Below are 24,549 nucleotides of genomic sequence, written 5' to 3'. Positions count from 1 at the left end.
TGACGAAAAATTTAAAGATATATTATGACCTAGCATGTGTGCTAAAGTAGATAATCATAAAGACATACACAAAAATACTTATGCATGCAAATAACGGTAGATATAAGGAGGCCAATAAAAATGGACTCCTATTGGGATATATAAAATGTACAAATGTGAAGCATTAAATTCTATATTCTCACATCTAATGAGGTAAGAATTCACATCAGTGAGAAATTCTACATCTACTTTGAGTAAGGATTCTATATCAAGATAGCATTCCTCATAGGGGGGTTACCTCCTTTGCCTTTTTAAGAACGGAAAAAACGACGTCAGCTTGTGCTGGTTGCTATCATTATGAATTTTCTCCACTTTGATTTTACCTGTTTGAACTTTTTTCTGGGTGTTGTTCAACTTTTCGTTCTGTTTTGATATTTTCTTATTTTTATCAAAACAGCTTTTATCAGTTATTTTTAAAAAATTGTACACTTCCCGCTGCAAGTTAAGATGAGGATTAAAGAAGTTTAGGATTTTTAACTTTTCCTGAGGATTAGAAAACACAGTTGGGATTATATTACATGGCTTGATAGATTTTACAAAGCATTCTAATTCTGATAAATTCGAATGTTCGCTATATGGTATTAAAAAAATGGAAATGTCATTTTTTTGATAAAAGGAATATTTTTTAACCCATCCTGTAGGTATAATATAATAAAAAGAATCAAATTCTTTTTCAATTTCTTCGTCTATCAAATTTTTAAATTTGTTTTTCTCAATTTTAGGAAATATATATGAATAATTAATATCAACTATGTGTATTTGAGCTTCTAACTTATTATCAGTTATTCTACTTAACATATTTTTATTTTGCAAAAAGGATTCAATTATAGTCTTCTTTTTTTCATTTCTAAAATGTATTTTCATGTTACATGCTTCAGACACACTAAGGTATATTTTTTCCTTTCCTAAGTTGTAAGTTCCAAACATAAATAAAGTTTTATTTTTGCTTTTCATTTCCTTGCGAGTTTTTTTTTCTTCCATGTCCTTCTCTCCTACGGATTCGTTTTTTATCTCATCATTCGTAGTCCATTTTTTTTCTTCATTTTTTGTTACAGCTATTTGTTCTTCCTCCTCTTCTTTCTTACAATTATGCATGCACGTTCGCTTTCCTGCCCTTAAAACGTTCGCTTTGTTCTTAGTCTCTACCACTAACCCCTGTGCAGCAGAATCTTCTCGTATTTTCCTCTTACATATATAAATAATAAAATTAATTAAATACATTTGTGGGGCAAACAAATTATTTTTTGACAGAGCATATGTAGTGTCCAGGTAAATAGTCTTTATATAATTGGGGCTTTCATCCGATTCGCTCATACCAAAAGAGACCTTTGTTTTTTTGCTACTTTCATATTCTTCTAATTTTGTGAGAAATTTCGTTCTCTCCTTTATTTCCTTTGTTATGTGCTTCTCTACGACATCTGTGTGTTCATAGGTTCTCCTCTGTGAGAAATTTATTTCGTTATCTTTTTCGTTTTTTACCTTGACATGTTCATAATTAGTATTATCAAATTCGTTTCCCCTTTGACTATTAAACTGCAACATGAAGTTATTATCTAACAAATTCAACAATTCCTTTTTCACTAAAATGGGCATGTTATGAGCGTTGTAATGGCTGGTTCTATCTTTTAGCTCTTCTCTAATGCAACCATAGACAAAACGAATATTTTTTACATTTTCTTTATTAATTACTAAATTATCATTTAACATTTTATCATTGTCATGTAGGAGAATAATGTCCAATTCGTTTTGATTAAAATATAGAGACAGTTCTACGTAAATAAAAAAGTTAAAATAATTTTCTTCCTCAATAGAATCATATAAAAAAAATTCCTTCTCCACATATTTAAGTCCCCAAATCAAATCTTCAATATTTTTTAAATATGCTAATCTGAATTCTTCAATGTCTACAATGTATGTATTTTTTTTATATATATTTAAATTTCCGCCACTGAAATGGATGTTATACTTTTCACCATTCCAGAAAAAGTATCTCTTCAGTTCATTTGATAACACATTCTTGTTGATTTTTTCTTCTAATTTGGTATCCTTCAACTGCTCTATTTTTTTTTCTCTATCTTTTTCATTTCTTTTACAACTCAGAAGTTTTTTTATCAAAAATGTGTGAATATTGGAGTAACGAAAATCACCTGTGTGTATGATTTTTGTTCCATTTGCAAATCCAAAATAAATAATTACAGATCCTGGACAATGATTTGCATCAATAAAAATTAATTCGAAATTGAAAAGATAATAATTCTTATTAATTTTTAAATTGTGTATATATTTTTCATTAACCCCAATAATATTTATTAACAATTTTCTTGTTATCGTGGACGAAAAAATATTCTCATGAAAATATTTATTTATCTTGGTATAATGATCGGCGTGAAAATGCGTCAGAAAATATATCTTTGTAATTTTTTTTTGTTCTTCTTTTTCTCCTGAAAAGGAAAAAGGGGAATCATTATATACAAACATTTTGAAAAATCGTGTACTCAGGTACATGTTCCACATATGTCTGCAAAAGGGCACATTTCCAACATATGTTTCTGCGCACATATGTTCATGTGTACTTCTCTGCAAAATGTTTGTTGATAAGTGTGTGTTCATTCTAACATGTTTTTATTCCTCCTAATGCCCGTCTCCTTGGAATGTGGAGGGGAAAATCCCCTCATTCCTTACCACAACCAAAGGTTCACAGACTGTACCATCAATGAAATACTTATCTGAGTTCATTGCACATATTCCTTTATAATAGTATTTCATGAACCCCAATTTTTTAAGCATCTCTATATGTTAGAACTATTGTGAAAAATGCGTATACAAGCAATATATATACGTTCACATATATGTATATGAGCATACATATAAAATAAGCATCTTCCAACATACCTGTGATTCTTTCCTTCTTCTTTGTGTATGGAAATTTATCCACTATAATTAAGGGGTCATTTTGAATTACATGTATGTTATCATCAACCATTCTGCCAATTTTTCTACCTCGTCTTTTGTTTCGAAAAAGTTCTTATTTCGTTACTCCGGAATTTTTTCTCCCACCATGAGCTTTCGTACGATGTCAGGAGAGAGCATATTCCATGAATCTGTTGCATTTTTGCGAAAAATCATGTTTTTAATCTTTGCAGCTGTGAAGTGCTACATAATCTCACATTATAAAGCATACCTCATTTTTTTCTCTCTTTTTTTTTTTTTTTTTCCAAAAAAAAAAAACCATTAATTCTGAATAACGAACACCAAAAGGATAAGCAAGCTAAATTTTTTTTTTTTTTTTTACCAATTGACATCCCATAATGCTTTGCCTCTGCTGGACGAATAAATCAAATGGGGAAAGAAGAACTAATATATATCTTTTTTTGCGTCAGTTTTATTTTATATTTCCAGATTTGCTAATATTACTCAAAAGTGTACACAAGGCATTTACACTATTTTCACACTACTCTTATTTGCTTTCTTTCTTTTTCTTGCCAAAAAGTAATTCTTTTTATTTGTTATTTCTTATTTGTTCTTTTTTATTTTTTTTTTTTATTATCTCTAACTGCGTTACACCTACCTTGCAGCTAAGAACTAAGGAATGCTTGTTTCATTTTCTCTTAAAATGGGGAAACAACTGACGAAGCATTTATGTACTAATATGTGTATATATTAACGTATGAGAAAAAAAAAAAAAAAATTCCCACGAAATGTTCGCGTCCTCATTATAGCAAAACACATTATTTCATTTTTGCAATATCAACCAAGCAAACAGAGTTACAAAAGTTGTTCCATTATTACTCAATCGAAAAAGAACACCCCACAAATAATTCACATATACGTATCGAAAAAAATCAATCCTTTTATATATCCTCATAAGGCCGTTTTAAGAACCTATAATGATCTTTTGTATACGAGAAGACCATAATAATGTAGCATCATTATTTTAACATAGCAAAGCAGTTCAAATTGTTCTTTTTTTTTTTTTTTTTCTCATATATTCCTTTTTACCTGAGTAATTTTTTTACTCACAAATGTGCACTATCAAAGTTTGTACATGATTTAAAACGAGAAATTATACCCTTACATGGAAACATCCTTTCATGTGAACGAAAAGAAATTTAAAAAAAAACAAAAATAAAACAAAAATAAATAAATAAAACATTTGAAAAATATCAGTATGGAGAGCGCAGATATATACGTAACCGTGCAGGGATTCTCCCGCGCACGTTTCTCCAAGGAGCCTTAAAAATAAATGGGAGTTCAAGTGAAAACTCAACAAGAAAGAGTTTACCACCAAAAATGGGAGTAAAATTTAACATTGTTTCATTTTTTAAAAAGGAAAAAAACAAAAAAAATGTGTGTAACTTTTTTTCATACGCTGTCTTTCCTTCAAAAAGAGTGGAGTTATTTCCATACCTCTATCATTATATATATATATGTATACTATATTGTGTACCCATTTTAGACAGCACATAATTCCTATTCATTGTAGAAGAAATAAAAAATTACACCGCATTTTTTAATGTAATCAGAAAACTCCTTATTAAACTTAAATTATTTGTAATCGAAATGGTGGAAATATAAGTAGTCTATTATTTTCAATGACATGCAAGGTGTGAAATTCTCATTGCAAAATGTTTCTGTGCACGGAAAGAGAGATAAAAAAAAAAAAAAAAAAAAATACCCAAAGGAGCACCAAAAACCCGCGGACAAATAAAAACGTATAAAATAATGAATCCTGAAAATAAACATAACTCCCTGTCTAAATAAGTTTCCCCATATCAAATAACTTTTAACGTGCAACACATCTTTTATCTTTTATTCTGCCCTATAATTTAGCATATTACTTATTAATTCATAGTATCATGCTTCCTTTCTTCAAACAAATGCACAATTTAACAAGATGAAAAAATGAAAGTAAAGTTCTATCAGCTAACGTGTCTAAATATATAATAATGGAATTTTACTTTAAAAATTTAAAAACTTTATTAGTTAAAAAAAAGTTACAAATGTAGCATATATCATTTCCCCTATTTCCTTTTTTTTTCTGTCTAGTAGTGTTTACAATAGTTACTACTATAGTTGGGGGGAGAATAACCTCATTCATATGCACAGGTCATGTACATAGATGCAATTGCCGGTTCATCATTTGTTTCCTTAGTGAACCATCTTGTGTCATTTCAATGCATCATTCAAAATGGACGACGATAAGCTGAGCAACCTTATTCAGAAAATAGGTACAACCAAATATGCTCTGAAACAAAACAAAACATATACATATGAACACATGAACATATGAACATAATTGTTCGAATAAACATGAACGTACCTGTTTGCATAAACGTTGACATAATAGCTTGTCCCCAAAGGGCGTACAAAAATGACAGTATCAGAGCGTAAAGGAAAAAAGGCTCCTCTACAACTAACCCTATTAAAATTAAAAAAAAAAAAAAAAATCATATAAAAGTAAGTGCAACAATAATATTTTTTGCATTCCTTGCAATTTAGGACACAATATAGATGAAATTCGAGATAGATCAATGATCATGTTAATACAAAAATATGAAAAAAATATAATAAACGAAACACACTTTAAGAAAAGAAACTATTTTTTTGACGTTATCCTACGATACATTAATGATAGAAATTGTTCTATTCCACTGAAAAATTTAATACACGTTTTGACATTTGTTCATCGCATAATAGAGGTAAAAAAAAAAAAAAAAAAAACATATATATATATATTTTCGGCCCTTTTATAAATAAACATAATTTAATTATAATATAACTATCATTCAATATTGCTTAAAAATTATTTTTCTTTGTCATTGGAATATCTGTGCATGTATTTTATACGTAGGATATCACGTCAACTACTCTTTCTTCTGTACTGTTCTGCTACAAATTAACATATTTCCTTTATCGTTTTGTCTTATGTGCATTGTTTCTATTTTTAACTTTTCTCATTCTATGCAATAAGCTCATCCATTCAAATATATGTCTCTTAATCGCTGACTAATATTTTTGCTATCCACTCAATTCCCAACATCACGTTTAAATGTAGACCGATGAAGAGATCAAAAAAAAATTCGAAGAATTCGGCATATACACATTCACCAAGGAATTCTTATCTCATTTCAAAAAGAATGAAGAAAAGTACAAATTCAACAATGCCAGGAGCAAGTTAAATGATACAAAAGGTGGAGACAAGTGCATAAAAACATGTGACAAGATGCAGCTACAAAATAATAACAATGAATACAATCAGGTAGGTAAAATTCTGATAGAACTGATTCGTGCATATAATGCCAACGAAAGCGAAGATTTCTTAAAATGGGACACTGATGAACGTACATCTATGTTAGATGTAAAAAATGCAACAGGTGATGAAAACCATGCGATCGATGGCTGCAAAAATGTAGAGGATGATCTTCTTGGAACCAACACAAATGTTGATGTAAGAAAAAATTCCCAGAAAAAAAACAAAGATGAACAGAAATCAGGAGATATAGGATTAAATGAAGAAGGACATATAAATGACTTATCATTGAATAAAAATCACACTCTCGAAAATCCGACGATTATTTCCTCACAGGTAGGTTACCACACTCTTGAGAAAGAAAGAGTAAACACAAAGAATGCCTCTGTACAATTACTCAACAATGAGGATAATATAATTCCTGAAAAGGATCTAATGAACATAAGTCAAATAATGAAAAAAAATAACTACGTAAACATATTTACAAAAAACAATTTTTCAAAAAGTGATGACTTTGAATATTACAACTCCTTATATTCTCTGAAAAATGAAGTGAATAAAAAGAGCATACATTTGTTATTAACTTATAAGATGCATAAAGCTAACAAAATAAGGGAAGAATATGCTTATTTTAATTGTGGATCCTTGTCTATACCCAGAGTTGTAAAAAATCATTCCAACTTTGACGAAAGAGATTATATTCATATTTTAAATAATTACACATTTCTCTATTTATATAATTTCTTCGACTGCTTTGACATGTTCAAAAGGAACTTTTTGGAAATAAATGGGATAGAAAAAATGGACGATTCAATAAAGAGTGATAAGGGAAAAAGTTTAAATGATAAAAGCAAAGAAGAAGAAAATATGTACATGTCCTATTGTACATACTTAAATAATAAACATGTATATAACAAAAACATATGCTATAAAATAAAAAATTATATTAACAAAATGAACCTGTTGCATTTCTACCTAAGTATGAAATTCAGCTATTTCGAATTATTAGGAATGAACATAATAAAAAAAATAATAAGTGTAGATGATCTAACATATATGCATAAAGAAGTCAACAAAATTTTAAATGAATATATATACATTTTTAACAAAGATTCACTCCTATTTAATTACAAGTTTTTATACACACTTAGTTACAATATTCAATATATATACAAAAATTATGTTGAAAATAATCAATCAGTAAATGAATTTCATCATATAAATAACCTTCTCAACAATTTGTCATACCTTATATACATCATAGTTTATAGTCTGTATATCAGCATAAATCAAAAGGGGGAATGTCTATGTAACAGCATACACAGTATTTATCTTAATAACTTCTTTTTCTTAATTAATCAAAATATATTCTACTTACTTCTTCTTCGAAAAAGTAGAAAAAAATACAACTATATTGGAAAAAATCAAATTGAAAAATCCAATGAAAGCCTAGATCATCTGAACGAACTCCTCAGAGAAAGGGAAAAAAAAAACCTACTATCAGAAAACAATATAAATAGCATAAATAATATAAATACATTTTATTTTAAAAAAAATGAAGAAAGGGCACTTCGAAAAACGGGAGATGATAATGCCATTTCACATTTTAATGAGAACGATATGTATTACTATTTATTCATAACAAAAAATAACTGCACCTATATTTTTAAAGTTTTAATTTTATTCATGCTAGAGATATTAAAAATTTCCCACTCCAAAATTAGTACCATAGATAAAAGTTTCTCTATCCTTAATTTTCACATAGACCACTTTGTCATCATTTACGATTTTTTGTATAATATATTATTGCACTACTTTAGTGAATCAGATAGGAAAATAAATTCACATTTGGAAATTCTCATTGAATACATCGAAGAAAACAATTTTAGAGGGTGTGGAAATAAAAAGTCAAAACAGAATCAGACTCAAAATAGTAACTATATTTCCAAAAATTTAACCACTAACAAGTTAAACAATTTCTCGTCTTCCTCTTCCAACACGTCTAATGATTTAAAAAAAAATAAATTTGAAAATATTGATATGTTTAGTAATTCTTCATATCGCAGAACATACAAATACACTCCTAAACAAGTAGAGGTCTTGAAAATTGTCTGTCTATACATTAACTACACACCTGTATCATTCATTTTAATGAAAAAGATACAAACGAAATTAATTGACCTATTTAAATTTTTTCTCTTCGATATGCATTTAAACACTCATCACATAGAATTATTGTACTTTTTTAAAATGTTTTTTTTCTTCTACGACTACGAAATTTATAAGGAGTATAATGACCTAGTCCATTACTTTTACTCCTTGTCAAATATATTCTTTGTGTATAGTAACATTGATAGAGAAGAAGAATTGGGTACATGGTCTTTGAAAAATAGTCAAAACAGCACAAGTGGTATAATCGGTATGAGTAACCTATCGGGAATAAGAACCACTAATTTCCATTCAGACATTTCTACCTTTATAAACACCAGCAACAATATTTTCCACTTTTTTTTCTTCATCCCAACTAGCTATTCCACTCTTAATGAAATTCTAGAAAAATACTACACTTCAAATAAAACAGAAGATATATCCTCCAACCAAGCTAATGAAATATTTTCAAATTCGATCAACGCAAATGATGCAGTATTTCTTCAAACTCTGGAACCATTTAAATCGTCAGACTTTTTAGACACCCAAAGTTCTGTGAAAAATTGCACAGCAGTAGATGCACAAAATAGAAATGAAAATACAACATCGAATTGTATAAAACAGTTTTGCAATATTTTACTTTTACACAGTGAGAACGGAAAAAAAAAACAATTAAACAATTTTACAACTCAAGAATCGCTCATAGTTCATGACAACCAAGTGAAAAACCTACCTTTTGATTCCCACTTTATTGAGAAAATTACCAAAGTAGTAGTAGAAAATAATTTTAGAATGTTATTTAACTCTCTCTTTCTGCTAACATCTGAGTATAACAATTTTACAAATTATGTGAAATCTTATAAAGAAGAAAACATATCCATGTATCAGTTTATTGTTGACAAATTAAGCGCATGCAAAAATAAAATGTACATACTAACATTTAATCACCATTCAGAAAATAAAAAAAATATTCCACAAAATATCAAGTTCATCGAATTGTTTAAAAATTTTATTCTCCTTCTACATAACCTTATTTCGGTAATATATAGTTACAATACAGAAATTATTTTTTTTTTATTTAATTTTATTTTTAATATTAATCATCAAAAGAGTTCGCTTCACTGGGAAAACAATAACTTAACAGATAATACTCAATTTGTGCACTATCCATTCAGCCATTTTCAGTACCAAATGAGGAACGGTAATTATAAGGAGGCCATGTCTGATCAGAACAATCTTCTCCATAACACCAAATTAGACAAATATGTAAAAAATGGAATCATCTCTGAAAATACACATATGGAACATATGATCTATGAACAAAATAATAAAATGGACAATAATAATTTCCACACCATAATTAACAACCCGGGTGAGAAAAACCAAAAAGAAATCCCCAAGGAATATCTGGGCACACAATATGTTACTCACGCTTTTCCTCAAAGGGGAAAAAATGAATACGATATATATTTAGAGGAAGAAAGAAAAGAAAAAAAAAATTTGGCGAAAGATAATTGTCAAAAATATTCAAACAAAAATATTGACCAATGTGACCAACACAAATATTCTACATTAGAAACGTCTCAAATAGTCCTTACCAATTTAGATAGTAACACGAAAGTGGAGATAAATAATTACACTAATAATGATCTATTTGATCCGTCTACTTTCTATACCAATAATATGAACAAATATTCTCCAGATTTTTACATACCCTCTTTCCTAATTTACGAATTTATTGACATTATATACGAATTGTGTGTATATAGCAAAAAGGAAATAAGAAATTATTATCTCTTTTTCATACTTGAAAATGTTAAGAAAAGAATAGAACTTCATTTTGATTCACTCAAGGACAAAGATATACATGAAAAAAAAATGCTCTTATCAAATATTAAAATATTCTCAAAACTTCTACTTTTTTTATACTACATTAAAAAGAAATACATAATGCTACTTGAGCCAGAAACTTACAATTCATTCGACTTTTTGTATGTCAATTATTTTTCTCCCATTATTCTCGCATACTATAATGTTAGCGATAGTAATGAAAACAATGCTGATAACATGAAAAATGGAACAACTTCGAAATCAATAACCAACCTCCTTTATTTCTACAAAAACGTATTTTTAAATGTTCACAATTTGTACTTCCTTCTATTTCAAAGAAAGAAAAAAAAGAGGATCCTTTCACTTAAAATAATGTGGAAGCTGCATCACCAGTTCAGAATAAAATTCACTAAGGTGGAAAACGTCTCAAAAAATAGTGTTTCAAAATGCACTGCTATCAATCCTGGAGAAACAAAAAACGATTTAGGAATCGTGGACTTGGATATATACGGACAAAATGAATCTCCACTGAAAGGAAAAGAAGATCATCACAACCACTATTCATATAAGCCTGCACAAAAAAAAGAAAATCACCAGAAACAATATAACAATACGTTTAACTTCTCAAGTGACTTGAAGTTTAGCACAAATATATTAAACATTTACATAAGTCATTTTATACTTAATCATGATCTAAACGACGAAGCGGTAATCATTCAAACTTTTCAAAACATAGACATTAATAGGGAAGAATTTCCCATACATCTTTTTGATCACATAATGTCATTTATTTTGAAAAGAAATGCAAAATTCAGAACAAGCAATATGCATATAAGGAAAATCCCAGTAGATAAAAAACAAATGAAAGATTTACACAACAGTGACGATTTTCTTCTTTCAATTTATGAAAAAATACAAATTCTATACACAAAACTGATAAAAGAAATTTTAGCGAAAGATCAAACGAATACAAATAATATTGAATCATTTACATATGTCTTAAAAATAATCATTTTGCTCCTCATTACTAATTGTAGGAATAGCAATGTATGTAAAAGAATATACAAAGAGAAGTATTTTTACTTGTCTCACATATTTTGTTTTTTTTTTTACGAAAATGATATTATAAAAGCATTATCAACTAGCTTAAGTTTTTATTTAATATTTGACCAAAACATTTTATTACTAAATAAGCACAGGATATTTTTAGAACCACATTTGCTATTAGACTGCAAAAATAGAAAAAGTGAAATTGAAATGAATCCTGAAAAGGAAGAAAACACCATTAATCTAATATCTGAAGAAATAAACTCACCAAGACAAAGTTGCACAAACATACTAGAAAATTCTCTAATAAACGAAATAAAGGTAGAACACATCAAAGGGTATTACAGAGATAATAGCAACAATGTACACATCTCATGTAGCGAAAGGGAAGACCTATCAAATTTTTACGGGTTGCAAAAATATAGCACCAAATTCTTTAATCTATATAGAAATAGGCACATAGGGAAAAATAAATACGCACAAAATGATGAGCCTCCGAATCAACTGGATAATATAAACAAAGCATCATTTCATATAGAAAAAAAAATAATATTTTTCCTTCCGTTTTGGCTTTATAAAAAGTTACACCCAAACAATTTTCTTCTAAATATTAAAAAGTTAAAATCTTTTTTTTTCTTTTCCACTAAGTATTCTTATCTGCACACGTTCCATGATTCTAAGTTGAATCAAAAAGAAAAGGAACTCTGCTTTTACGGAAACTATAGTAGTGATAATATATTTAGGTCCTTCTTCCTATTTGTTAATAAATATTACTATTTGTCAAAAAGCCTTTGTAGTAAACCATTTGACAGCACAACACACTCGATTCATCATAAAAGTGGTAGCACAACTATTTTTAACCAAAGAAGAGGATCTAATGAAAAATCAGAAACTATAACATTCCCCATAGCAAATATAAATTCTTTTCTTTTTTTAAATACGACATTGAATACAAAATATATATTAGGAAAAGGGTCCTCCTACATTGACAAATTGTTACAAGTGTTAAAAATCCTACCACCACTAAATGATTGCACAGATAATGAAATAAACTTTCCATACATCTATAATTTGAATGAATTGTTTTCCTACCTGAATAATTGTTACATGCAGCTGTTGTATACAGAAAAAGATCACTCCCATTTTACACACGAGAAAAATCAGGAACATCATTATAATCAAAAGGACAGAGAACAGTTCTCTAAACAGTGTGATAAACAACTAGATCAGCAATTCTCTCATAAACACAGTAAACAATTTCATGATGGAAAAGAATCGAAACAAAATGTTATCAACACAAGTTCGGGAAATATTCCAAATAAGCACATATATTCTCTCCTTCAAAATGACTACGACGAAATAGTTAATATCATAAATTTAGTTTACAGCACTGTGTTTCCTTACTTAAACAAACTTCTTTTTTTTATGTACAATCAGTTGACAGTGAATAGGAAAGAAGAAAACTATGCGAATTGTGAGAGTACCCAAATTGGCCTGAACAGGTCAGTTCATGCAAACTTGATATTGTTGAAACATTTTCTAGCCATTTTCGATATATGCCTATACATTCATCTAATATTACAGAAGAAAACACATATTAAAGAAAAAATATACAAGTTAGACGAAAACATAGATCTCTCCCTTTTTGTTTACAAACTATTGTACACATCAGTTACTACGACAACTTTGAAGAATAAAATTTCCTGTTTTGCTTTAAATATCATCTACAATTTTCTGGATCTAGATAACTATTATATAAGAATAAAGAACAGTTTTCACGATAATTATATTGATTGTAGTAATAAATTTAATTTTATGGATCCACTAAAAAATTTTATTGATCTTGATGATGATACCAATTGCGACGTACCTGACGAAGAAAGAAGAAACCCAATGTTGCTAAAAGAGGAGAGGCGCATAAGGAGTAAAAAAACAGAGAGAAGTAAAAACTTTTCCATTTTAGTTAATTTTCTTTTTTTCATACTTTCTAAATATACAAAAAAAAAGAAAAAGAATAAAAGAGAAACAATCTCAGAAAATAAGATAAGCACAAACGACAACCTCAGTGGAAAGCGCAGTGCAAACCCTAGCGGCAACAACATTTACTCCAACCTAATAAATGTGTACGAAATTGAAAAGACCATCAATGTAGAAAATGTCACGTTTCAAAATCAAGAAGAGGATTATCTCAAATTAGACATATACTTTTTAAAAAACATTTTGTGCATGCTCCATGTAATTATGAGAAAGGGCTATTTCTTCGACATGCATTTAGTTAATCATGACATATCATACATAAATATGGATATCTTAATACACCATGATTATACGATCTTCATCCATGGAGCAAAGGTAGAAAGGGTACCAGAAAATAGTCAAAAAAAAGATTCTCAAGATAACGAAAAAGCAAAGTGTGAAGTGAACAGCAGTAGTGGAACTGAACTACACTCCAATAACAACCTAAACATAAGCATGCACAAACGCAATTACAACAACTGTATCACTGAGAGAGATGTCAGAAGAATCTCCCCAAATTTTGAAGACAATAATGCTAGGAGTTCCTTCAAAAGAACCAGAAACTTGCATACCTTCAAACATGTTTTCCTAAACAGATATGTGAACATCTTGACTAAGTTCTGTAATATTTACAACGACATAATTATTGAATGTTTGCATATTCAATTGTTACTCCTTTTTTTTAAATATACACTTCAAGTATTAAAATATGAAATTTCAAAAGAACATTTTATAAAAAGTTCCCATTATTCAAAACAGCAAATATTAGTTCATTTCTTAAAATATTACAAAGCTGATAAACAAATATGTAAATTCGTAAAGAATATTTATTTTATTATTTTAAAATATGCTATATATATTCAAAATATTCGAATTTGTAATGATTTTCTACCCCCTTTTAAGACTGATAACAGAATTTCAAAGGGAAGTAATGGAGACACAAATAAGGAACAACAAAACACATTGAACAAACACAATTACTTTTTGAGAGAGGAAGATGCTTATAAAAATTATTGTCAATTGTTTTATAAGTACTCGATAAGTAAGTATAAAAATTGCATGAACGTAGATCAGGATGAGACTTATGATCATCCAAGTAACTATTATTTTAACAAGGAAGATGACTTAATAAAAGGACAAATTTCCAAATATCAACAGAATAAAATGGCCAACCCAAACTATGTTTCTATGATTGACATATATTGTACTCATTGTGAAGAAATCAAAATTTTGTTCTTATCCATTGTACTATTTCTGAGCTTTTCATTAGACAATTTCCCTTTTTTTTTCTGTTTAAATGGAAATGAAAAACATCCACATGATGAAAAGAAAAACCAGGAAAATAACCAAAAGGACAATATATCAATTCTGTGTGAACAAATTTTCTACTACTTAAGTAGAAAAAATATTTACATAAATTTTCGCACTTTAAAAGAAGCCAAAATCCTGGAAAAATATTTTATCAAAATTTTCATAAAACTCTTATTTTGTGATGAAAGGGAAGCAATGAATAATCTGCAAAAGTACGAAATATATTTTTACAAAAATAAAATAGAATGGCCTCCCCAGGATGACTATCCTAGCCGAACGAGCACAAGTACAAGCGATACGACCCTCCACCAGAATAATTCTGTCAATTATAATAATTCTAAACACGTAGACACTAAATATACCAGTTCCAGAATTAACATTCCTCAAAAGCATATGCATAAAACAGACATGGCAACAAAAAAACCAAATGACATCACAAACAGCAGCATTAGTAATGACAGCAGAAACGAACAAGATGAAGTAAACAAAAATAATTCTAAACAAATGAACGTAATTAGCAATGATAAACTAGGAATTTTCCAACAAAGGCACGTAGAGAGGGAGCGTATCATGTTCACACAAAACTTAAGCCATGATAATCATTTTTACATAAATCATTTCCTCAATTATTTCCTAGTGGAAAAGAAAAAAAAAAATAACTTGGAACTTATATATGACAAAATTTACTACTACATTCTAATCGTCAGTATGTGTTTCAAAGACAAAAATTTATTAGCATTACTGTTGTCAAAAGATGAAAAATTCTATGATGAATTTAATCAAATGATACAGGAATACTTGAAATACGTTTTAAAATATAAGGAAGAAGTAAATAAAAAAAAAAAAAAAAATGAAGTTATGATTCAAAATTTGTTGTACATATTTGTTTCCTACATATATATATATTTAAACGAATTGTACAATATTTTTTTTACGCAAGTAAAAAATGTCTTGACCTTACCTTCCTTTTTTCAAAATATTATATATGTGAAAAGCAAACAAATGGATATTGTTAAAGAAAAAAAAAGTACCATTCCAATTAGAGCAGATGATACATTAGTAGACACATTTTACCAAACTTTAATAAACATGAAAAAAAGAAATTGGAACAAAAATTTAGAAAATTATACAGATCAAAATATAAAAAATGTGGTACTTCGTAACATATTTCATAATAATAATATCTACTTATTTATTTTGTATATCATAAATGATAATAAATATACTACCAAAAATGAAAATAAAAAAAAAAATGACAACATTCTGTTGAATCAGACATTGTCTAAAGATTATAAAGATATACATCGAAATGACACCTTAGCATATTTTCAATTACATTTTAAAAAAAATGATAAAACATTTTTAAACAAAATAACAACTAATATTATTTTATTCTTCCTTTTATTTTTTTATGATTATTACTCATTCAATTATGAAATAAAAGAAAATATTCTCATGCAAATAGCAAGACATATTTTGGAACATTTAACCACCTTCTACAATTCAGACCTTTTAAATATACATTTGAAATTTGTACAAATGATAAAAAAAAATAATTTAAAAAAAAAAAAAACGCACTTCAATGAAGAACATCCTCCATACGGATTAAATCAATGTTTGAAAAATATGACGAAAGAAAGCCAATCACAAGATACTCTCACTCAATGCACTAAAAACGAATTCACCAAAAGTATACAAGAAAAAATAAACGATTCTCCTCCCTCGAAGAATAAGAAATGTTCTCGAGCAATCATGGCCCTTGCCAGGATAAGGGAAGAGGGAAGGAAAAAGCGAGAAAGGGGGAAGGCAGGAGAAGTAAAAAGTGGAGAAGTAAAAAGTGGAGAAGTAAAAAGTGGAGAAGTGAAGAGCGGTGAAGTGAAGGGCAGTGAAGTAAATGGTAGAAAAGTGAAAGGCGTAAAGGCAAACTGTGGAGAAGAAAAAATGGGAAGAGCAAAAATCAACAAAGATGTGCACAACGAAGCTGCCGAAGAGGTATACAAGAATTCCCCTAATGCAAAACCTCCGATCGATAGCAAAAACAAACCAGAAGAATCTGAACAAACAACCCAATCAGATGCTCACATAATGAGCACCACAATTGAAAAGCTGAGGAAAAATAAAAAACTGCTATTTCTGTATACCATAAATTGCTTCAGAATAATACAAATATATAACAATATTTCATCACTAATTTTTAAGTACAAATATATATCTACCCTCTTAAAAAAAATTGCATATCTTGTGAACACACATATTGTAGAATCTGTATGGAATTCATTCAATTTATACATGAACAATAATATGAAAAATGAAATAAATATTTTAAACGAAAACAGTATGCCACATATAAATAAAGAAATTGGATATTTGTCTTATATGTACATAAATTATTTCTTTAACTTTTTATCTTGTTTTATTATATATGACGTTTTTACCTTATACAAATTTTGTTCTAATACGTTAAATTGTTTGGACATCCTGAACAATTATTTAAAAGAGCTCATGGAACATAAAAAGGGAACATACCTTTGTTCTGTTATTTTGAAATTCTATTTAATAATCACAAATTCGTATTTTTTTGACTTTTCTTTTTATAAAAATACACTTAATGTGATAGAACAAGCTGAAGATATATACACCACCACCACCTCTGGACAGAACCAAATGAATATAATAAAATACGCTACTGATAATTTAAAAAATAGGAAAAGACATGATATTGGAGAAATCACCTATTTTTTGTGCATTAAAAAATTAAGTAACGAATTTAGTAAAAGTAAATTTTTACAATTTTTAATTAACTACATTATCAATAAACTTGACAATAATGTGAACAAATCTAAAGTGGAAATAGAACAAAACAACCACTTAATCGTTTTGATTCTACAATTGTTGAGCTATCAGATCATATTTATTGACAATAAAAATGAAATTTTAAAATTAGCCAATGTGTTAGTTAAATATATAAAAAAAAAAGATCCATGTCTTCTGAAAACCTACTATATAATCATATTTTTTAATTCCTGTTTTCTCAACTCGTCCTTTGATGAAAGAATAATAAATTTGTTATTTACTTTTGAAAAAAATGAAAATATGTGGTTCAACTTAATATTTTTACAAAATAGTAAAATGAAAAAAAGTAAAGAAATCTTACTTCTAATAAAATTCTCCATTTTACATCTTTATTTATTACTACTAAAAAATAAAAACTCCTTCAAAAAATGCATACTTTGTATTTCGAGTGACTTAAATATATATTTTGTATTTATATACATTCTCAACGAAATATATGAATATTTCAAAAGTTTCAATTTTGAAGAAAACACTAGCCTCGCAATGAAAATAAAGAAATATGAAAACAGCACAAGCGAAATAACATACAAAAAAAATAATAAAAAATATTTCTACCTATATGCAGAACTACTGGTAATGGTCACGGAAATGATAAAAATACTAAACAATAATGACATAAATAAGTACATAACCATCCACCATAATAAAGAGAAAGAAAATCTGATCATGCAATTTAAGAACTTGTATAAAAAAATAAAAAGTGAATTAAGGAACTTAGACCATTTAATAAAATTAATAAAGTGCTATATATTTATTCACCCCCTTATGATTAATATTCATATATTACACAAATTATACTTATGTATATATATAAAAGAGTACCACTATTTTCACAAGGAATTTTTTAAGTATGATCTATTTCTCGTAGATTATTTATACCTACTACGAAAAAAAAGAAAAGAAAAATTTTCAAGCTCTGTTAAAACTCAACAGGATTCAGAAGCCAGCATAATACGCGAAATTTCTGTGGAAAATTCCCAAAACGAAATTAAGGATGATGATATCATCAATAGGAAAAAAAAAAAAGACAATACAAACATATCTGAGTATGAAATAAACGAAAAACAAAAAAACTTAAAAAAAACAGAAACACAACAATCTAACAATTTCGAGAAACATAATATGCATTTTTACTTTTTTTTCAATAGTACTAAAAATTATAATAATCAAGCCAATACTTTGTGTTCTTCTATCCTTCAAAATGAATTTCAGCACTCCCTCAGCAAATTTTTTTCCTCATTTTTTCAAAATCAAAACGATAATTCTGAAACATCTTTGCAGTACAACAATGAAGAGATCAAGATATATGTTGACTACATTCATGACAGTGTTAATTATGCTATCGAATTTTTTAGTTCCTTCTGAAACGGGTATAAGGAAGATATTACATGTCTAGATAACTTGCAGTGGAGAAAATGCCTTACTTTACTACCTTTCTTGCTATGCGCATTGTAATTTTTTTTTTTTTTTTTCTTTTTTCTGTCGAAAAGTTACTATGTTACTTCCAACTATTTTTAATTTGTTTTCTCCTTTTTACGCATTTTCAATCATTCGCAAAATTTTATCATAAATATAAACTTACCAAAACTCCATATGATTCCTTATATGTAGTGACCCAATTGCTGTTGTTAAACTTTGACCACTTTTTCCCCGAGGGTTTGCTGTCCACAGAGATAACTGTGTCAAATGAGTAATTAAAGTTCACTTGGAAAAAGGAATAAAAAGAATTATTCCCAATTGAACTACACACATTGTTCCAGTTACAATTGAGATATGTCTCTAAATTTTAGTTTCCTTTGGAAAAAAACATATTTTGATTCGTCTACTAAGCACTTAAAACTTATTGGCTCAGTGTAGCATAAGTTATACAAACTTTTTCTATTTAACATGATGTTATTATTTAGTAGACTGTTCATGAAGTGCGCATACGTGAAGTTCCATTCTCTGCAGGCCCTATTTATGCTAGCTATCCAGTGAACCTGCATTAGCAGAAATTGAGAGAAACGTGTGGTGAAATGGGATCCGCATAACACTATTCTTATAAGTGTTACCGTGTGTAAATAAAAATTGATAATGTATATATATATATATATATATATATATATATATATATATATATATATATGTATACGTTGCATATGAAAATTAATACGCATATTCATTGGTCATCCAAAGTGGAACTCATTCACATTTGTGGAAATCCAACTTTACTACTTCATGCATCTAAACATACCCGCAACCTCCTATACCTCTGCCTTCTCATAATGTAGGAATGTAACAAGGCTTTCATTGCCCTGCTACGTGCAATTTTAAAACATCCTTTGCTTCTCCCTCTAAATCCTTTAGCTACTTGAAAAACAACTTCTCTTGGTAACTTCATTTTATTCAGTTCCTATTCTCCTTACTTTATAAAATTAAAAAGAAAAAATTTTTTAAATTAAATATGTGACTAAAAGTTATCTATGTTCTCTTGTTGTCCCCACGGGTATACCTCCCTTTTTCCTTATTCGTCCTTTATTTATACACTTATACTCAGAAAATAAATTAGCAAATGGTGAGAGGCCTTCTTACCATTTCTCGCATTACATGTTACTTTTCTCTTCCCAATAATGAACTTTTTACATCCCTTATTTTTTGCACAAACAGGTAGTGTTTTCACATTTATACATATAAATATACATATTCATACACATATATTCTATACGTTGCGACATACCATTTCCTACTTAAACCTCAAGCGATTTACTTGTTCACGTGAACCTGCATATGCTTAAGAATGCACCGAAAATTGTGTTTCAAAAAATTTATGTCCATTTGAATATAAATATTACACATTCCTCCATCACGAGTCCATTTAGAAAAGGAAAAAACGAGGATAATATAACATGCAAATTCTCATGCCACTGAAAATGAATCATAGATTTTTAAAAACCTTTAAAAAATTTTTTAAAAAAAAAAATAAATAACTCAAATGCCATAAAAAAAAAAAAAAAAAAAAAAAATGAAAATTTTCCTTTTCCGTTTATTGCTTGTGTATTAAATTTTAAAATACAAAAAATTAACATTTATATAATACCCTTTTGTGTAACTTTGTAAAAGAATAAACTGACAACAAAATGTAGTTTTTGTAATGTTGAACACATTAAATGGGATAAACACAATTTATGGCAAAAAGAAGAAAAAGAGAAAAAAAAAAAGAAAAAAGAAGAAAAAAAAAAAGAAAAAAGAAGAAAAAAAAAAAAAAAAAAGGAATAAATAAATGAAGCACATATAACAAAAAATATACTGAAATGAAACAAATCTAAAATCATGTTAATTCATAATAGGGGAATCGCATTATTTCGTAAAAATTTCTATGAAAAAAAGAAGAAGAAAAAGTGACTCACACATAATGAATTAAAAATATGCTTGGGATATGCGTGCGAATGTATATATATGTAAATTTCGCATGCACATTTCGTCACGTTTCGGTTAAATTCGTTCTACTAATAATTATGGCACATATAAGGTTTTTAGAGTGATGAACTCTTTTTTCTATTCTCCACACTATACTCTTAATCCTTTTTCTTTCCAAAACAAGCTTCTTTGTGTGCTTCGTCCAAAACTTCTTTGGTCACCCTTGAACATTTTTTCTTGTAACATTCTGATTTTAAAATTTTCTAAAAAAAACGCAGAAAAAAAAAAAAAAAAAAAAAAAAAGAATGTAAAAGGTGTATGCCACACAACATTAGGATTGTAAAAAAAAAAAAAAAATACAGCATAAAACGTTATCAAATTTGAGAAAATTTTCTGATTAATTAAAAGTGTAATTTTCAAAGCGGTTCAATTTTTTTCATTCATCTATATATTGCTCTGTTTAATGAAAATGTAAACAAATCATGCACGGACGAGAGGATCCAAATGACGAACCGCTATTCCTTTGCGTACCTCCATGCATTCACATTTTAGGAAACACTTCCTCACCAACTCTTCAAATGTCTGGAATCCGCATCTCTTCAAACAATCGTAATTTTCTTCATTCTCGTCATACACCACCCCATCATCTTCAAATTCTCCTTCGAATGTTGCCTTGGAGTCTAAAGACTTGTACATAGAAACATTTTCCGGAGAAGCAGCTAATTTTTTATTACCCCATTCAATTATATCAATAAATGATTGAGTTGCAAAATTTTTGATATCTTCAATGGAATGTGTCTTTCCTAATTGATGTATCCCTATAGCTAACAAAACAGCAGTAAACATTCTTGCTATTACTAAAATCCATGTGTCATTTCTGTAAATCCATGAATGGACAGGTATAAAGGATTCAACAACATTACATTCTTCATCAAATAAATTTGGAAATATCCAATAATCTACTCCAAAAAACCAGAAGAAAATAAAAGCTATTAATCTACCAACTACTATCACGGATATTAATGATATAAATCCTACTGATAAATGCCATATGGCCAATTTTAATCTCAATGGCCATACTGGAAACATGCAACAAATTAATACAATAGATATCAATGTTATTAACATTAAGTATTGTAGCTTTTTATTTCTTTCATGAACTAGTATATAAAAACTTGTCTTATCAAAATTTTGCTTTGAACACATTATTAATCTTTTAGGCCATTTGGGCCTTCTATACATCCCATTTTCATCTATTTCATTTATTCCTTTAATTGGCTTATATTGAGCTTTATATATATATCCTTTTTGTATGAATGTGTCTGCAAAATCTTCTATATCTTTTAAATCTGCTAATGTTCGATTTTGCAATAATTTGGGGAACTTCTTTTTTAGCATATCTCTCCTGCTGTATAAGAAATGCACAAATTCATCTCCTCGAAAATATTCTACTGCTCTTTTTCCAACTTCTGCTGCGCTTTTTACTTTCACTCCTTCGTCAAATGCGCACGTCAGCAGTTCAAGCATCTCGGGGTCTAAATCCTGCGAGAAGTTTAAACGGAGAATGTTAATATATATATTCATCAAATAAGCATGCATAAAAGTATTTATATATATGTATATGGATATGCGCAAATATGTACTAATCTATAAACATGTTCCCTTCAATTAGTCATGATCAAAATTTATAACTCTCATCATCTTTCATATTTTTGCCTATCCACTCTAGGAAAAAAAGATAATGAAAGACACTTCCCGATGACGTTCTCATCATTAATATGGATATAATACAAAAAAAAAAAAAAAAAAAAAAAGTTAAATACGTTCGATGAATAATCATAAATAATAACAAGATAACACTTTCATCCTAGCACCATTCATATGCACACTTAACTATTCAAGGGAATATTCATGTGTATATACATTCCTATGTTCTCAAAAAGATATGATAAACGATAAGTTTAAGAACTCTCAGTTTTACCTCTGATCTACTCATTTTTCCCCTAATTTAATGACAATGTTAAAAACATTAATAGTGTACGGGATATTATATTGAAAAAAACAAGAAAAATAATACTCTATGTACTATTTTAAATTCTGCTTATACAATAATATCATTATAAAAATTTTCCTTTTGATTACTTTTAGTGCTCATATAACTTATGGTTTGATGTGTGTGTAGTCTGTACAACACCATAAACTGCTTTTAGTACCATTTGCTATGTTCTCGTTCGTAGTACTCAGCTCTTTTTGTTGTTTCCCCTTTTCTATTTGATACTTTTTTTTTTTTTTTTTTTTTTCAGTTTTCTTTCCCTAATTTCTTCTTGTATTATATCCTTACTCTTTTTTCTTATACTTAGCTGGGGTATGTAAGTGTTTATTTATATGTATACTAGGTATATATAAATGTATTCATGTGTTAATTTTTTTTGCTTTAGTGTATTGGTTTAGTTTTGTTTTTATATTTTTTCTCATTTTTATATTTTCATCATAATTTTGAATCTTTAATATATCATCTCGATTTTTCCTTCTTTTTTTTATTTTTCCTTTCGGTTAATTCATGTGTAAAAGTATTCGCATTCTAGCAGTTTGTTGATTTTTCTCCTTTCCTTTCTTTGTATTCTTTACCCATTTATTGCCTTTGTCATTACCTTTGCTTTATCATGTATCTTATTCGATTAAATATTTGATTGATTCAATCTTTTTTTTTCTTTTTTTTTTTTTTTTTAAATTAAATATTTGCACATTGCGTTAAATGTTTTGGCGTTTAATAGATTGCATTTTCTATTTTACTCATTGCCATTTCATTTTGCGCCTCTTTATTTAAGTTTCGCGCATTCAGTTTCAATGCTGTTTTTAATTACATTCATTTTATGCACATGTCATTTTTTTTTTTTTTTTTTATTCCTTCTTAAAATTTAGGAAATAACACTTCTCATGGCGTAAGAAACAAATGGCATTATTGTTAGAAAAATGTTACCAAAATATCTAACATTTGTTTTTACCCATTAATGCATTCACATTAGGGTTAAACCGTAATGGTCTACTCCATAAGCGTTTGCTAACTTATAGTTCAAGTTTTGTTTTTTTATAACGTACATTGAGTATTTATATCTAATCCCTACTCGATTTGCTTTTTTTTTTTTTCTTTGGATAAACACAATTTTGCAAAAAATATATATTTTTTTTAATAAAATCTTGTGTGCAATTGTAACACACAAATAACATGCCTACTAAAAGTGTGTATATGTATTCCCGCTATAAAACAAGAAAAAAAAAAAAAAAAAAGTCTGTACAATTTTATATATTGTAAAATACAAAATGTGCACTGCAGGACGAACATCCTATGGCCTAACATTACAAAAAGGGGATATATCTCATTCTGGATGTTACATGAACGATTTTTCATAAAAAAAATTAAAAAGGGCATAACTTCTTAACTGAAGTGCAGGAATTTTTTTTAAATGATGCATGAATAAAATATTAAGTCATTAATGTAGACACACTTACATGTGTAAGGAATAACCCTTTTCAGTAACAAACAAATGGCAAAACATAACTTACATGCCATGAACTAAGAACGCCATATAACAAAGGTGTCTAACACAACAATACACCATGATGATGACAAAAACATTGTTAAATCGCATCGTAAAATG

The 24,549-nt window shown here is 28.2% G+C and overlaps 4 protein-coding genes across 4 annotated transcripts; 1 reads left to right on the top strand and 3 right to left on the bottom strand.

Moving 5' to 3' along the window:
• Positions 1–273: 273 nt before the first annotated feature.
• PGO_127040 (DNA repair metallo-beta-lactamase protein) lies at positions 274–3,022 on the bottom strand (the record flags this gene model as incomplete). Its single annotated transcript, XM_028689494.1, has 2 exons — positions 274–2,480; positions 2,932–3,022. The coding sequence occupies 2 exons, from the start codon at positions 3,020–3,022 to the stop codon at positions 274–276; spliced, it is 2,298 nt and encodes a 765-aa protein (XP_028545295.1).
• Positions 3,023–5,227: 2,205 nt separating this feature from the next.
• Positions 5,228–18,859, top strand: PGO_127030 (hypothetical protein, conserved; the record flags this gene model as incomplete). Its single annotated transcript, XM_028689493.1, has 3 exons — positions 5,228–5,267; positions 5,539–5,738; positions 6,095–18,859. 3 exons carry the CDS (start codon positions 5,228–5,230, stop codon positions 18,857–18,859), a joined length of 13,005 nt encoding a protein of 4,334 aa, XP_028545294.1.
• Positions 18,860–19,254: 395 nt separating this feature from the next.
• PGO_127020 (50S ribosomal protein L20) lies at positions 19,255–19,874 on the bottom strand (the record flags this gene model as incomplete). Its single annotated transcript, XM_028689492.1, has 2 exons — positions 19,255–19,473; positions 19,728–19,874. 2 exons carry the CDS (start codon positions 19,872–19,874, stop codon positions 19,255–19,257), a joined length of 366 nt encoding a protein of 121 aa, XP_028545293.1.
• Positions 19,875–21,048: 1,174 nt separating this feature from the next.
• On the bottom strand, positions 21,049–22,886 carry PGO_127010 (translocation protein sec62; the record flags this gene model as incomplete). The annotated part of the gene is made up of 3 exons (XM_028689491.1): positions 21,049–21,153; positions 21,422–22,432; positions 22,872–22,886. The coding sequence occupies 3 exons, from the start codon at positions 22,884–22,886 to the stop codon at positions 21,049–21,051; spliced, it is 1,131 nt and encodes a 376-aa protein (XP_028545292.1).
• Between the last annotated feature and the right edge of the window lie 1,663 nt (positions 22,887–24,549).

The sequence above is a fragment of the Plasmodium gonderi genome (assembly GCF_002157705.1).
Source record: "Plasmodium gonderi DNA, contig: Chr12, whole genome shotgun sequence".
In the NCBI taxonomy this organism is placed as follows: Eukaryota; Apicomplexa; class Aconoidasida; order Haemosporida; family Plasmodiidae; genus Plasmodium; species Plasmodium gonderi.
This window is presented reverse-complemented; position numbering and strand designations above follow the sequence as displayed.